This window comes from Stenella coeruleoalba (genome assembly GCF_951394435.1).
Source record: "Stenella coeruleoalba genome assembly, chromosome: 6".
NCBI lineage: Eukaryota > Metazoa > Chordata > Mammalia > Artiodactyla > Delphinidae > Stenella > Stenella coeruleoalba.
The window spans coordinates 83,464,931-83,481,639 of record NC_137151.1 but is presented as its reverse complement, the minus strand read 5'-3'; the positions used below and the strand labels follow the sequence as shown (position 1 = coordinate 83,481,639).

The following is a 16,709-nucleotide window of genomic DNA, read 5'->3' as shown; positions in this document are numbered from 1 at the left end:
TGATCCTGCTTCACATCCTAAGTGTTAGGAATAGTGATCTCTTAACAGCTCTTCCTACGCCCACCCTTGGACCTCTTCAGTCTCTTCTCAACACAGAAGTCAGTGTTCTATTACTACTAAGTCAGATCATGTCCCTCATTTGCTCAAAAACCTTCAATGGTTTTTTGTCTATTCAGAGTAAAAGTCAGAGTCCTTCTAATCGCGTACAATGCTCTACATTATCCATTCTACTTAGGCTCACTCCAATCCATCCTCCCTGCTATTCCTCAAACACGTCAGGAATGCTCTAGAATATGCTTCTCCAACACAGCTGCACAGCGTATTCTTCTTTCTCCCAGGACCTCCCCGATCACTTATTTAATATGTATTCTTCCAGTGTTGCCTATTCCCGTCCCCTGCCTTATTTTTCTCTAGAACACCTGTCATCTTATTGTATTATATGACTGATCTAGTAAGCTTAATGTCTGTTTAGTTCTCTGCAACCAGAACAGTATTTGGTACATGGTAAATGTTTAATTAGCTGGTGAATACATTAATTACAGTCAAGAAATGACACCATATAACGTGTAAATAAAAGGTTCATTTGTTTTTAAACCAGAGAAGCATATTTCAATATGATTTATACAAATTTCTAACAGAGACTCTGGTTTTGGACTGTGGAGCAAAGATGAAACAAATAAAGGATATGTTAATATATATTTTGAGATGCCAGTCACAGGGAATCTTTTTTAGCCTTATTCACATTTTTATATAGTAACTAGATTTTCACAGGCTGAGTGCCCACGATGTGCCGAGTACTGAAGAGTAACACTAGATGCCACCATGAACAGAATTCCGATTACATTACAGCATTTGAAGTTTCCAGTTAACTCCAAAAGGCTAATGACTTTAGATCTGAGTGAGACTTACTTTAGATCTACAGTTTTCTATACTGGCTTGCACATTAGACTCAACTGCGGGAATACCTAAATAAACAGACAGGCCCCACCACAGAGAATCTGACATTTTAAGTTCCTTGGAGTGACTGTAATGTGTAGTCAGTGTTAAGAATCACTTGTCCTACTGATATGGATAAAAACTTTCATTACTGTTATTGGCAACTACCCCTCCAACTGATGAATCATGCAGTGTGTATGGGGAGTGGCTACCAAACTAGAGTGATGAGCAGAACCACCTGGGGAGACACAAAAAATGCAGATTCCTAGACCAAATCTCAGACCTAGTGAATCAATTGTCAGTCAGGGAGTTTAGAAACATGAATTTTTAGTAAGCATTTAGACAGACATTAAGAATGCACAGGGCTTCCCTGGTGGTGCAGTGGTGAAGAATCCACCTGCTGATGCAGGGGATATGGGTTTGAGCCCTGGTCCAGGAAGATCCCACATGCTGCAGAGCAACTAAGCCCATGTGCCACAACTACTGAGCTGGCGCTCTAGAGCCCGTGAGCCACAACTACTGAGCCTGCGTGCCACAACTACTGAAGTCCGTGCGCCTAGAGCCCATGCACCAAAAAGTAGCCCCTGCTCGCCGCAACCAGAGAAAGCCTGTGCACAGCAACAAAGACCCAACACAGCCAAACATTAAAAAAAAAAAAAGGACCCAATGCAGCCAAAAAGAAATAAATTTACAAAAAATAAAAAACTCTCTAAAAAAAAAAAAAAAAATTCACATTTTTATATACAGAACAGAACCTAAATATTGAAAAGTGCTACTTTAAAATAGTCATCTGGTAAGGCAACTTAATTATTTTAAGAAATACACTGCCATTTCCAAAACATTTTTTGGAATGTCCCTTAGAGATGGTTTATGGGCCACATCAGAAATCTAAACTTACAGCTTTTATTCTTTCATGTCACTTTTTTTTTTTTTTTGCCGCACGCGGGCCTCTCATTGCTGTGGCCTCTCCCGTTGCGGAGCACAGGCTCCGGACGCGCAGGCCCAGCGGCCACGGCTCACGGGCCCAGCCGCTCTGGGGCATGTGGGATCCTTCCGGACCGGGGCATGAACCCGCGTCCCCTGCACTGGCAGGCGGACTCTCAACCACTGCGCCACCAGGGAAGCCCTCATGTCACATTTTTGATAGATAAAAATATTACTCATTAACAGAGTTGGCACCAAACGACTTTTAGCTAAAAAAGATTTGGCTTCACAGTTTTAACTATTCTCAACTTACTTAAAAGTCCATGATATAACAATCTGTAAATCTGTTTTAGCAAAACAAACAACAAAACTCCCCGAATTCCAAACAAAAAAACCACTACCAGAACCCCCAACAAAAACCAAGCCAACGCCCCCCCGGCTCCCCCCTCAAAGGATTCACTTAGCATATGAGCTGTGAGCCAATCTAGCTGACTGCCCAGTAACCAGTTTAAAGCTGGCCTGTACTTTGAATTCTGAATACAACTCTATTTTAAGGAGGACAACACAGGGGGGACTGGCATTCTTGAAGTCTGAGATTAGAAAAATTCTTTGGATATATCCTTCATGTCAATGTTAAATGTATTAAATTTACTGCTAAAGAACAATTATTTGTAACCACTGAAGATATTCTAGAAATCCTTAAATGCTCTGAAACATGGCAGTTTCAATGGAATAATGTTCCAATGATAATGAAAATATAATAATAATTTAGCCACACTATTAGTTCCTAATCACCTGTTTTCTATACCATTTCCTCCAGATTCAAGATCAACGAATGGGTGTTCAGTGATGGGTAAAGTAATAGTGATGCTTCAGAATGACAGATTTAAGGTCAGTAGGAAGACACATATAGCTCAAAACAGCTTTAAAATTGGAGTTAGCTGTCCACTATCACAGCCATTTATTAAGTAATCATTCCCTCATCAATATTTCAGAAATAATACAAAGCCTCCCCAAAATGAATGCAATAGTGATGAAACCAATTTAAAAGCCAACTCCAAAAACTTAACTTCACACTAAAACCAAAATGTTAAATTTGAGACACTGTAAAACGTAAAGAGCCGCTCAATGCTATCTATAAATGTATAAAAAACTTAATTATACTATACCTGGTTTTTCTTTATTTATTATAACAAAGACAGAATCCTCAGCACAGTCAAGAGTAAAAAGGGCATGAAGTTTACATCCAACTATGAAAGTCTGAAAGATAAAAAGCACCATATTGTTCATTCTGTGTACCCCCCTAAGTTCCATAACAGGCAGGATTTTTTTTTTATCCATTTTGCTCACTGCTATATTGCGAACATCAGAAGAAAACCCGGCCTACGGAGACACTCAATACATATCTGTTGAATAACCTTTTAAGTTAATACATATATAAAATCTACCTGTTTCTTATCAATGGTTTCACAGTATTCTATTGAATGACTATCAAATTTTAACTGACCTCAAGATTATATTCAATTTTTTTTTTCTACCATGAACAATGTTTTAAGAACTACATATACCTGCCATTATTTCAACAAGAGATTCCTAAAGGTGAAATTGCTGGAGCAAAAGGTATTTATTCAGTTTCATTCTCATTGACTGTGTACAAAAATGTCTATTTCTCTACACTTTATCGCTATATTTTTTTCAATCTGCAATTTGGATAAAGTGACAGGGAAAAATCCTGTGTTATCTATTAATTTACATTTAATTATTAACAAGGTTAAGCATCTTTTCATGTTTATTGGCTATTTGTTATTTCTCTTCTGTGTATTACATATTCTTACTTTATACCAATTTTTTTCCCATTGGGTCATTAGTTTTTCCTTATTGGTTTTTGGTAATTTTTTGTATATTAGGGATAATAGCTCTTGTAAATATTTTCTTTCAGTTTCATTGCTCATTTTTTGGTTAAAAAGGTTTAAAATGTTATATAGGCAAATTTATCGTTTCTTTTATGGTGAGTGAATTTTATGATTTGTTTAGGAAGGCTATCTAAAAGGTTGGGCCTTAAGGAAGTATTCAATAAATAATATGTCTGTCATTAAATTATGTTGCCATTCCTCTTCACATAATGAAAATGAAGCTCAATCCACGTACCTTTATCAAAATGCCATCTGTATAGTCCCACAGTTTAATCGTGCTGTCAAAGGAACACGAATATAGCTAGAAGGGTAAAAATAGTACAAAACTGATTAAAAAAAGAACTACATGAAGATATCAAGTAACTTAACTGCTGATACAGAAGGCATTGCCTGTTCATTAATTCATTATCAGCTTTAAAGAGGTGAAACCTGAATAAAAAAAAAAGAGGTGAAATCATTTATTTATATTGTTTTTGCAAAATAAAAAATCTTATCACAGCTCTTTGTAGAAAGCAGACCTATCAATTTCAAGTTTTAATTAAAATAAAGAAAAAAGTCAACCCTCTGTCTTCAAGAGGGAGATGGTGAGGTATTGAGTTATGAAAAGCACTTGAGAGCTTGTTGCTATTTTCCCAGAGCCCAGTCCTTTATCAGCAGAACAGCTTTTATATTACATTGGTATCAAAGGAGTGTCTCTCAAATGATCTGAGAATGTCCTTTTTAAAAAGAAAAGTTTCCAACCCATCATGGACCAATATTTTTGTAAAATACAACTTAAGTTATTATGTACTTGGATGCTGTGGCAATGTCAAAGTGCCCTAAAGTTTTACACACTCAATTTCTATACTTATCTCATTGCACACCTGTAACCAACGGTTTGTGGCACTGGTCTGTGGGCCACACGTTGGTACCAACAGAATGCCTTTGTAGCATGTTTTTATTTTTGTCCCACAAGGCTGAATTTTACTAAAGTCACACTGCAGTTTTTCGTTGCTGTTACTGTGAAAACACTTTACTTAAAATTCTGAGTTTTTTGAAAGAAAGATGGTAGAGTAGGAGGACGTGGAATTCACCTCCCACCACGAACACATCAAAAATACATCTACATGTGGAACAATTCTCACTGAAAACTAACTGGAAACTGTCAGAAAGAGTCCTATACAACCAAGGTTGTAAGAAAGATCCACATGGAATGAGGTAGGCAGGGAAAAGAAGCAATCAGGTTGGGACCTGTTCCACTGGGAAGGAACACAGAGGACAAAGGAGATTACATGGGCAGAGATCTGCCCTGCGGACTGAGTGAGCAGTTTGAGTCACATACTGGGTGCTCCAGTCCTAGGGTCTGACACAGGGAAGAGAAGTTCCCTTGGCTGAAGTGCTGCTGGGACTAACAGTAGGGCAGTGGGAAGCCTGTATTCCACTCAAGAGGAGAGCACACATGTGGGTTTGCTCCTGAGGAAGAGGGTAGATTGAAGACTGCCTTAGTGGCTGCCTGGTTTCCTGTGTCCGCTCCAGTATACGCTCCAGCCCTGCTTACTTCATGACACAACTCCACATTGGAGAGAGGCCTGCCGTGACTGGGGAGAGAGCTTGGCTGCGGAACACAGAAGCAACCTAGCACCTCCACCTCTAGCCCCACCTCTAACCAAGGTGACAGCTGCCAGCACACCCCGAGGAAAGATGTGACTTGTAGTTCATGTCAAAGCCAGCTCTCTTACCAAAGGCACTGAGCACATGCAGACTGCACAGGGATGCTCCCACATAAGGATACCCCTTCAAGACTGGGATAATTAACCAGTTCACCTAAATTGATAGATACAGAGAAAGTTAAGCAAAATGAGAAGACAGAGGAACTGGTCTCAAAAGAAAGAGCGAAAGAAAACCCCTGAAAAAATTAATGAAACAGAAATAATCTACCAGATAAAGAATTCAAGTCATTAGTAATAAGAATGCTAACTGAATTAGGGAAAAGAATAGATGAACACAGTGAGAATTTAAACAAGGAACTAGAGGGAAAAACACACAAAAACACCCACTCAGAACTGAAGAATACAATAACTGGAATGAAAAACACACTAGAAGGAATTAACAGCAGACTAAGTGATTCAGAATGCACAAGTAATCTGGAAGAGAGAATAATGGAAATCACCCAAACAGAAGAACAAAAAGAGTAAAGAAAGAAGGAAAGAAGGAAAGAAAGAAAAAGAAAGCAAGAACAGCTCAGAGATCTCTGGGATAACATCAAGAGTACCAACATTCACAACATAGGGCACATTATAGGGGTCCCAGAAGGAGAAGAGAGAGAGAATGGGGTCTAAAATGTATTTGATGAAATTATGGCTGAAAATGTCCCAATCCTGAAGAAGGAAACAGATATCCAGGTATAGAAGCACAGAGGGTCCCAAACAAGATGAACCCAAACAGAAAACCCTAAAGTCTCCACTGAAAAACTATTAGAACTAATAAGTGAATTCAGTAACGTTGCAGGATACAAGATTAATATACAGAAATCTGTTGCTTTTCTATACACTAATAATGAACTACCAGAAACAGAAGAAAAAACAATCCCATTTAAAATCACATCAAAAAGAATAAAATATCTACAAATAAACTTAACCAAGGAAGTGTAAGATCTATACTCTGAAAACTATAAAATACTGAGAAGAAAACCGAAGATGATACAATGAAATGGAAAGATACCCCATGTTCCTGGATTGGAAGAATTAATATTGTTAAAATGTCCAAACTACTCAAAGCAATCTACAGATTTAATGCAATCCCTATCAAAATACCCATGACATTTTCAACAGAACTGGGACAAATAATCTCAAAATTTGTATGGAACCACAAAAGACCCCAAATTATGAAAGCAATCTTGAGAAAAAAGAACAACGCTGGAGATATCATGCTCCCTTACTTCAGACTATACTACAAAGCTATAGTAATCAAAACAGGATTATACTGGCACAAAAACACAACACAGATCAATGGAACAGAATAGAGAGCCCAGAAATAAATCCACATACTTATGGACAATTAATATACAACAAAGGAGGCAAGACAGTCATAGGAGAAAAGACAGTCTCTTCCATAAGTGGTGCTGGAAAACCTGGACAGCTACATATATAAGATTGAGATTAGAACATTTCCTCACACCATATACAAAAATAAACTCAAAATGGATTAAAGATATAAATGTCAGGCTGAAAACCATAAAACTCCTAGAAGAGATGACAGGCAGAACACCCTTTGACGTCAATTGTAGCAATACATATTTTTTGATCTGTCTCCTAAGGCAAAAGAAATAAAAGCAAAAATAAACATATGGGACCTAATTAAACTTAAAAGCTGTGTACAGCTAGGAAACCACAGACAAAACAGAAAGACAACATACTGAATGGAAGAAAATATTTGCAAATGCTATGACTGATAAGGGATTAATTTCTAAAATACATAAACAATCCATACAACTCGACATCAGAAAGATAAACAACCTAAAGAAAAAAAAAGATAAACAACCTGATTAAAAAATAGGCAGGAGAACTGAACATTTTTCCAAAGAAGATATACAGACGGCTAACAGGAACATGAAAAGATGCTCAACATCGCTATTAGAGAAATGCAAATCAAAATCACAATTAGATATCACCTCACACCTGTCAGAAGGGTTATCATCAAAAAGCCTACAAATAACAAATGTTGGTGAAGATGTGGTGAAAAGGGAACCCTTGTACACTGCTGGTGCACCCACTGCTGCAAAAAAGTATGGAGGTTCCTCAAAAAACTAAAAACAGAACTACAATGTGATCCAGCAATTCAACTCCTGTGTATATACCTGAAAAAATAAAAATAGTAATTTGAAAAGATACATGTACCTCAATGTTCACAGTAGCATTATTTACAATAGCCAAGACATGTAAGCAACCTAAGTGTCCACCAACAAATGAAGGGATAAAGAAGATGTGATGTGATATATACACTCAGCCATAAAAAAGAATAAAACTCTGTCATTTGCAACAATATGGATGGACCTAGGAGTATTATGCTTAGTGAAATAAGACAAAGGGAAAGACAAACAAATACTGCATCTTATCACTTATATGTGGAATCTAAAAAATAAAACAAATGAATATATATAACAAAACAGAAACAGACTCACAGATACTGAAAACAAACTAGTGGATACCAGTGGGGAGAGAAAAGGGGGAGAGGTAAGATAGGGGTACAGGATTAAGAGATACAAACTACTACATATAAAATAGATAAGCAACACGGATATATTGTATAGTGCATGTAAATATAGCCATTATTTTGTAATAACTTTAAATGGAGTTTAATCTCCACTACTGAAGAATCACCATACTGTACACCTGAAACTAATATAATATTGTGAATCAACTCTACTTCAATTTAAAAAAAGTGGCAATTTTAAGATTTCTTCCAGGGAGGACATGGAATCACAGAATTGAAATAAAAAATGATGGAGTAAGAAAATATCTATTCAAGCAAAAGAATTATATTAGGTAAAAAATATACACCAGCATTATTACATATAACATGAATCATGAACACAGATCAGTAAAATATAACAAGGCAAACAGAATCACTATAAGACAATGGTTATACACAAATACTGTGAGTTCAGAGTCCACAGAATCTCTGGCACCCACCCCTTCACCTCAACCAAGCCTGTTGTTAAACCTGGTAATACAGACTCCACAAATTCCAATTTTAATTTTCTTTTCTGCTACAAAAAACATTCAAATGGTACACATAACCATAACCTCTTTTCTCAAGTCCTCAGAGGACAGCAAGGACAAAATGTGTGCTTGAACCCTGCAGAAGAGCTACTTAACTATGATTTTCAAGAGTAGCTCATTTAATTTTAGAAAGAAAAGATCAGTGTTAGTGTTACTTTATGCCCTATTTCTTTTATGACAACACAGTGAATGGCAATGCAAATCCATTCTTAAATTAAGCAGTAACTGTCAAGTTGGCTGAGACTAATCCAGAAAAGGGGAACTTGATCAAAAACCAGAGCAAGTTTTTTTTTTTTTTTTTTGCGGTACGCGGGCCTCTCACTGTTGTGGCCTCTCCCGTTGCGGAGCACAGGCTCCGGACGCGCAGGCCCAGTGGCCATGGCTCGTGGGCCCAGCCGCTCCGTGGCATGTGGGATCTTTCCAGACCGGGGCACAAACCCGTGTCCCCTGCATCGGCAGGCGGACTCTCAACTACTGCGCCACCAGGGAAGCCCTAGAGCAAGTATTTTTGAGATTACTCTCTAGCAGCTTTGCTGACACTTAAGAACAAATTAAAACGACCATTTTATTGTTGATTTATGAAAAGCAAGGGCTGTTTTGTGGGGAGGGTGGGAAGGTCCAGGCTCCACTAGATCCCCAAGTTTGTTCTGAAATTAACTGGTTGATCCACTGACTGAAGAATCCCTTCTTCTTGTCTAGATACTGGCCCTAAGATTCGGTGACATCTGCATTAACACTAAAGAGCCTCGTCTGTAAAGAAATATATCTACAAAATCAGTACCTCAAAGATGCATTCCAGAAACCAAAGAGTTCAGAGGTCAAATAAATTTGAGAAACACCCAAGACAATATACCCCTTCCGGATATTCACCATGCATATAAAGGACTTGAGAAGACCTATAATCAAGAAATTCATTTAACTGTGCCAAATCCTGAATTTCAGAAACTATACAAACAAGAACTCCTTCTTTCAAGTAACACCTATTAGCATCCTGTGAACAAATGATTCACAGAATACACCATGAACAATGTAGTTCTAGGCTGTGACCCTATTTTAATAATTAAAAATAAGTGAAAACTATACTAAATCAGAAAATCAAAATAGGTATTTCCCTGATCATCACCTAGAAAGCTTCTCAGCCAAATTCAATTCAAAATTTTCTTGCAACAATAAAGCCGATATTAAAATATTTGACTGTAAATTAACACCTGTAGATGGTTCTTGGGGTTGAGCTGGATTCCAGTCACCAGATTTCTGTGCCCTTGCAATATATGTACACATTCTTCTGTAGCTGTGCTATAAACTTTAATAAAGTCTCCAGAGACACAGAAGACATACCTGGAAATAAGAGAGAAAAATAAGATTCACATACTGTATAGACAGCATAATCTTTTTATTGTCCATGAAAAACAAAACAAAAACCAAAGCTATAACATGCAACAGAGATTTCTTTCAAAATAATAGTTTAAGAACTGTATATTCAAATTGTGCTGCTTAAGCCTATGGGGACATCTGAGGTCGTTTAGTTCATGAATTCTGAAAGTAGATCAATGATGCCAAAGTCATACCTCTGACCTGTTCCAGGGGCAGAGGCTGTATGGAATCATCCTGCAAAAACAGCCAACCTAACCAAGCTGCCTGTTCACTAATGGATGCAGACACTGTGCTACGCCTTCACTATCAGCTATTATTCTGCGGTGGTTCTACTAACAGCAGCGTCTTCCCCTGTCCTCCAACTCTCCATCATTCATTGCACAGACACCAGCCTACAAATACGAAGTCAAATATTCTCTCTAGTCAGTGAGGTCTCTCAGATAGCAAAGTATAAAAACTTTATGACAGTTCTTTTTCTTACTCCCAAAAAGCTGACTTTGCTTTTCTGGATTTGTGGCTTTCTTCCATATATCAGAAGCTACTAAATTATTAACTGTGGTTAAACTGGGGTAATATTTGTTTAACTTTTTTCATAATAGATATAACCATAAGACAAAGCTCAGAACTGCAAATCTTCTAGCATCAAATAAAAAATGTTTGCACTGTGCCTATTACATCTGACAGCGTACGTGTCTAACATGGTGCTTTCTCATATACCATAGAATGTACAAACCACAGAATCCTTAGGCTGGACCTCTTCTCTGTGCTCCCAAAGTACCCAAGGCATGATTTGATCTGGGTACTTTCAAACTATGTTGAAATGTCTCATTTATGTAAATATCCATCTCCCTTATCTGGCCATATGCTTCTATAGGGCAGAGGCCCTATTTATCTTTGATTTTCAATGTCCAATCCAGTTTGTCAAACAGAATATGCCTGATCTTCAAAGGTTTTTTTTTTTTTTTTGCGGTACATGGGCCTCTCACTGTTGTGGCCTCTCCCGTTGCGGAGCACAGGCTCCGGACGCGCAGGCTCAGCGGCCATGGCTCACAGGCCCAGCCGTTCCACGGCATGTGGGATCCTCCCCGACCGGGGCACGAACCCGTGTCCCCCGCATCGGCAGGTGGACCCTCAACCACTGCGCCAGCAGGGAAGCCCTCTTCAAAGGTTTTATAAACTATTTAGATAAAATGAACCAGTAAAAAAATTATTACAAAATAATCATAAGGGTAAATCTTCTAATGCTGACTGGGGTTGCTACTACCCTATTTTATCATTTTCAAGACACTTGATTTTCACATGTTCACCTATCTAAAATCGGGATGCATCTTTTAAGTGCTGTAACCAGGGGCCATCGTTGTGTTCAACTGTTTATAAGATCAACAAAGTACAAGCAACAAAGCAACCGAGGTACATGGATTCCCCTTTGGTTGGACCCTCCTCTCCATTCCCATGAGTACCCTAGTTCTTGCCATCTCCTGTCTGGACCACTCTTAAGGGCTTCCTACAGTCTCCAGGTGTGGCCCCTTGATTCAACCTTTCATACTCATACCAGACTAATTTTACAAACTTGAGCATATTACTTCCTTAAATAAAGATAAAATTAAATGAAACTCCTTCAGTGTTTTCTCACTGCCTTCAGGATATGATCCAAATTCCTATGTTTGACTCCAGTCTGACTGGAAATACTTTTTCACTTGAACAGTAGGTTAAGTGGTTCAAAACTCCAACGACCCCCTCGCTCTCCCCTGCTCCCCATTAGCATCAAGTCCTTTAGGCAGTGTTTCCTGGAGATGTTGGTGGGTGAGGGGGCACTGCTGTTTGCCAAGAAAACTCCCCCTAATTGATTCTGATATTCTTCCCCAGTGGAAAGCAATTCCCTCTCTCCTTGCTCCTCAGCAGGGAATAATGACTTTAACTGTTTGAATGCAAACCTCTAGAGAAAACACTCTCCACACTTGCACATTCTGTTATCTACTGAGAACGCTTTCTTTCTGACTACTTCTTTAAGATTCAGCTCAGGGGTCTTTCCACCGGAAGCCTTCCCTCATCTTATTCCAGATCAGCACCAGCCCTAACATGCTCCTGCAAGGTGCGGGGCTTAACTCTATCCCAGCACTTTCTGCACAGTGTTATGAGAGAACTTCCCCTCCTTGAGGGGAGGAACTGTGTGTTTACTTACTTCAAATAATAACAGAAACAGGGTGTTGTAGAAAAGGAGGCATTTTTAAAAAGTCAAACACAGATGGGTTCGAATGCCAGCTTTACTATGTACAAGGCTGAATGATGTTGAAGAATTTACCTAGCCTTTCTAAACCTCGCTGTTCTCCACTCGCAGGGTTATTATTATAAGGATTAAATGAAACAATGCATGCAAGTGCAAGCTTGGCATATACAGCTAACACTCAATAAACGGTTCTGTAAAATGAGGATAACAATACCTACACCATGCAGACAGGGATGCATGTAAAGCACCACCACAATGCCTGTCACGCAGGACTCAAATCATCTTTGTTGATCAAGTGGTGAAGTAAGCAATTAGGGATGTTTTCAAGCAGGAATCAGGATTTAAATGAGCTTCTGAAGGATGCATGATTTAAGGGCTGGTAAAGAAAAAGAAGAGCAACAAAAAACAGTAGGGAAATAACAACATGGTACCTATGAGAGACAGGGAATGTACCTATGTAAGTAGCAAAGTGTGCACAATGGGCACTAGCAGGAAACACAGCCCCATAAGCAGAGTTGAGCTAGATCAGGGAAGGCCCTGAAAGTCAGACATAAGAGCTATAGTTAAGGAAGGCAACAGAACCCTGTTACAGGGTTCTGAGCAAGACTAGGAATAAGTTACAGTATCGTAACAGCAGCAGTATCCAGAACGATCTGCAGGGGAAAATACCTAGAGTCAGGGACATCGATTCTGTGATAATTTAGAAATGTAAAAGGCAAGAATGACTCATTGTTTTAGTTTTCTATACCCTAGTAACCTACTGCTATGATACACAGCACCATATAACTGTGAGAGGCAATAGGGTGTGATGCAAACAGTGCCGGACTGGGAGTAATACTTGATAGGGGGATGCCAGGTCCTTTCATGTACACCTCACCTCCCTGCTTGCCTCTCATAATAACGCACTCAAGTAGGCAGAGTAGAGTTTTGTCCTAGTTAGAAGAGGACCTAGTGACCAAGAAAAAGCTGTTAAAATTCCACGATTCTGTTGTTTCATTTACTATTTCAGCTTTTTTGATAAGCTCCTTGAGGTAAAATACAAAATTATTTTATTCCCCTTTGTATAAGTTAGCCAACCCTTGTGGCAGCTTTTAGATAATATTCAAGTCCTTGGTGAATTCATTATAACCCTGTTAATTTGCCAGAAAACTGGTTTAATTATTAGCTTCTATATATATGAAAAAAATGTATCTCTAAATCTCGACCAAGTTCCCGTCCTGAATTTCTGCCTAAACACCTGCTACACCCACCTGGTCGTTTTAAAGGTACTTTAAACTCAACAGGCACATGTGAACCCTACATCTTCTCCTCGTTAATCCTAATTGCTAAATCACTCCAAAACTCTGTCTTTTCTCTTCATCTTCATTATTATCTTAATTCTGGCCAAAATCATTTCTTGCTTGGATGCCTGCATTAGTCTTCTAATACCTGGTCTATAATGTTCTAGACTCTTCTCCCACCACTTACCTTCAGCCTATGCTGCAAGTATACTGACCTTCTTATGTACATGACACCCATCCCCCACCCCAATTTCTAGTTGCTCACTTTGCCTGGTTGCCCTCCTCCCAGTATCACCGAAGGGGCAAACTCCTGTTAGTTTTGCAAGATCCTACTGCTGAAGGGAAACTTTCACTGTGTAACTCCTCCTTCGGTGCCATCACTGCACCTTGAATATGCTAGCCTAGCCACCTCTCGTCTCTCCACCACATACTGTATAGTTTTATAGAGTTCTCAGATTAATATTATTGAGGAAACACAATCATGTGTCCCGCCCTCCCCTCCCCACCAACACCTTATCTGCAGAATTAAAAAATACACTCTCTTTGGACCAAACAACCAAGAACTGACTCTATGTTCCCTTTAGAACCTCGTTTCCCACTAGCTCTCTTCATATACCATTCCTACAAGCTAACTGTACCACAGTCCTCATGCTTATACTGTGCCCCCTATCTGGAATGCCTTCCATCCATATCTCCTAGTCAAAATACCATCCATCTATCTATGTCTAGCCTAAACATCACTTCCTCATCAACCTTCTCCATCCTTCCAGTTTGAAGTACTCTTGTTTCTTATGGGATCCCAAACTGCCACTGTATGAAACATCTGTTACTGATTATCTTCTTTTCCTCACTACACTGAAAGCTCTTGAAGGTAGGATCAATCCTGGAATTATCTTAGTTTTTGTCATCGCAGCTTGCTATAAATACATAGCTAATAAATACTTAAAAATGAATTGTAGGACGAATCAATTTTCACTAATCAAGTGAAATACAATGGATCCCAGTATAATGAATGAGATATACAAACAGTACACTGGATATAAGTCCAAAGTGGCAGAACTTTAGCAATCTTTTGAAGCCTCAGTTTCTTCCTCTGATTCACAAGGTTAAGTATCAAAGAAGCCCTCTTTATTGTAAAGACGAAGGATTTTTTTTTTGCCTCTAAGGCAGTTGATGAACGCTCCTTCAAGTCATGCATGCATTCAATAACTATCTGCCATACACCCACAGCAAGACATTGCGGGGCATACAAACTTTCATAAGATACTACCTCTACTTTTCTAAGATAGAAAGGGTTTTTACTAAGTGTCTCTCTATCCCTGAGTGACTTGAAAACGTTTTTTTACATTGTGTCACTTCTAGATGATGTTGACAATAGAGCAATGATGGAGACAGCTGACGTATATTGAGCCATTAAGTGCTAGGCATTGTTTGACTTGCTCTATTTGTATTGTATTAAGGCATTTAATCCTCTCAACACTACGAGATAGATTACTAAATATTATTCCCCTTTCATAGATGAGACAACTGAGGCAGAGATTAAGAACCTTGCGAAGGGCACACAATGGATGAACTGGGTTTAGTTAAGGTTTCCAGCTACCCTGAGCTCCTGAGGAAGGGGACCAGGGCTTACACGTGTTTTTATCCCACACAGAATCTAATGGCAGTTTTTACGCAGAGCTCCAAAAAAGGTTGCCAAAATGCCTTTTTAGGGGGTAGAGAAGTGTGGAGAAATCAGAATCTTTAATCATACAGTAATTCCAAGTCACGATTCGGTCCGAAAAGGGGATACTCCTCGTGGTCTTGCAAGAGCAGTGGCGTACAAATCCGTGCCCGGACCATTTTCCCAGCCGCCCCAACGCCGAGCCGATTCTAGATACGTGGGTCCGCCCGGGGGCCCCTCAATCTACCTGCAGGTCCGGGGACGGGGAATGCGCGCCCCAGCCTGAGGTGCTACGGAACTAAGGGGTTCTGAGTCCTCTTACAGCACACGGGGACCAGCTCCCTCCCGCTGGCCCTGCAGTCTCCCGCACGCGCGACCCTTCCCCGAGCCCAGAACCGCCTGCTGGTTTGTCCAGACGCGCCCGACAGTTCTTTCTCTCCATCCCCCGGGGACTCACGCCCCTCAGCTGGGCCTGCAACGCGTGGTGGCCTCTTACTTAGAATCTGCAGAGAACACCGCTCTCCTGAAGTTCAACTCGCTGCCGCCACAACGAACCACGCGGAGACTCTCCTCCTCCACCATCTTCGCGCAAGCGCAAGGACTCGCTGGCGCCGGCCCCGCCCCGAGCTGCCCCGACGCAAGCCGGTTGATAGGGCGTTTTCCCCAGCCCACAGACCCCATCCTCGCAGGGCTCCTCTAGGCCTCAGTCTCTATGGTAGTTCTCAATGGTAAGACCCAGCGCCTGAGCGGCCATCTTTGGTTTGGGCAACGTCAAATTAGGACATGTGAAAAAAGGAAAGAGCGAAACATAGAATGCATTTATATTAGATTCCTCTAAACTTTTATTTAGAAAAGATAAATTTCTCTCCGGACTTGTTAATCTGACTCTAAAGTTTCTTACGCCGGAAGGGAAAGGTGGCCCGAAGTGTGTCAGATGACCGCCAGTCCTTTCCCATATCCCGCCAGGCTTCACCTTTCTCTTAACTTTGATTCAGGAGCTGCGAGATGACGCCAGCGTTTTGCGCCAACAGCATTCCTGGTCGCGCAATTGAGTTCTTGGTTGGGAAGGTAGCGTTCTGTTTTTACACAGCTGTTAGCTCCTCTCGTTGGCTGTCACTTTGTTCTGTTCCTCTGAGCAGAGCATACGTTCCTACAGAATCTTCACAGCTCCAAGAGGTTTGCTTTTTCCTTTGGACACCTGGCTCTTACTCCGGGATTCTGGTTTCTATTTCTCTCCCTGGTTCATTGGACCTTCTTGGCCGATCTGATATTGCACTCTACCCTGGCCAAGTTCCAGGGCCGCTGCTCCCTGGTTTGCTACTGTTTTGTGCGTGTTGCCGTGGTTTTAGCTTCCGTAATTAGTCGACCGAAGTCCTGAACTCTGAGAAAGTTTATGTCTCCATCTCCATTCCTTTTTATAAACTTATGTGTGTCATTTTCGTGGTCCCTGTATATTAGCGGGTGCTTATCTTCCTCCCTCCCTTCCTCCCTTCCTTCCTTCCTTCCACCAATCCCCTCTGTGCTGGCTCTGTAACACTCCTAAGGGTAAAGAGCCAGTGACAGGTTAACTTTAACAAGAACAGGAGATCTGCCTTGCTTGTGTAGAAAATTACCACTTCCCTTCAGTGTTTC

General features: G+C 40.1%; 1 protein-coding gene and 1 long non-coding RNA gene across 4 annotated transcripts in view; one reads left to right on the top strand and one right to left on the bottom strand.

Moving 5' to 3' along the window:
* WDR75 (WD repeat domain 75) overlaps positions 1-15,662 on the bottom strand; it is a 41,673-nt gene extending 26,011 nt beyond the window's left edge. For both annotated transcript variants that reach the window (XM_079923869.1, XM_079923868.1), the window contains exons 1-4: positions 15,574-15,662; positions 9,742-9,871; positions 4,009-4,074; positions 3,030-3,120 (exon numbers count right to left, since the gene is read on the bottom strand). In XM_079923869.1, the coding sequence (XP_079779995.1) occupies positions 3,030-3,120; positions 4,009-4,074; positions 9,742-9,871; positions 15,574-15,659 (373 nt within the window). In that variant the 5' untranslated portion in view covers positions 15,660-15,662. The remainder of the gene's footprint in view (positions 1-3,029; positions 3,121-4,008; positions 4,075-9,741; positions 9,872-15,573) is intronic.
* Positions 15,663-15,874: 212 nt separating this feature from the next.
* LOC307188225 overlaps positions 15,875-16,709 on the top strand; it is a 291,691-nt gene continuing 290,856 nt past the window's right edge. The window contains exon 1 of one of the 2 annotated variants that reach the window (XR_013828850.1): positions 15,875-16,145. This is a non-coding gene — a long non-coding RNA (uncharacterized lncRNA). Of the gene's footprint in view, positions 16,254-16,709 lie in introns of both variants that reach the window. The other variant, XR_013828851.1, reaches the window with a different exon arrangement.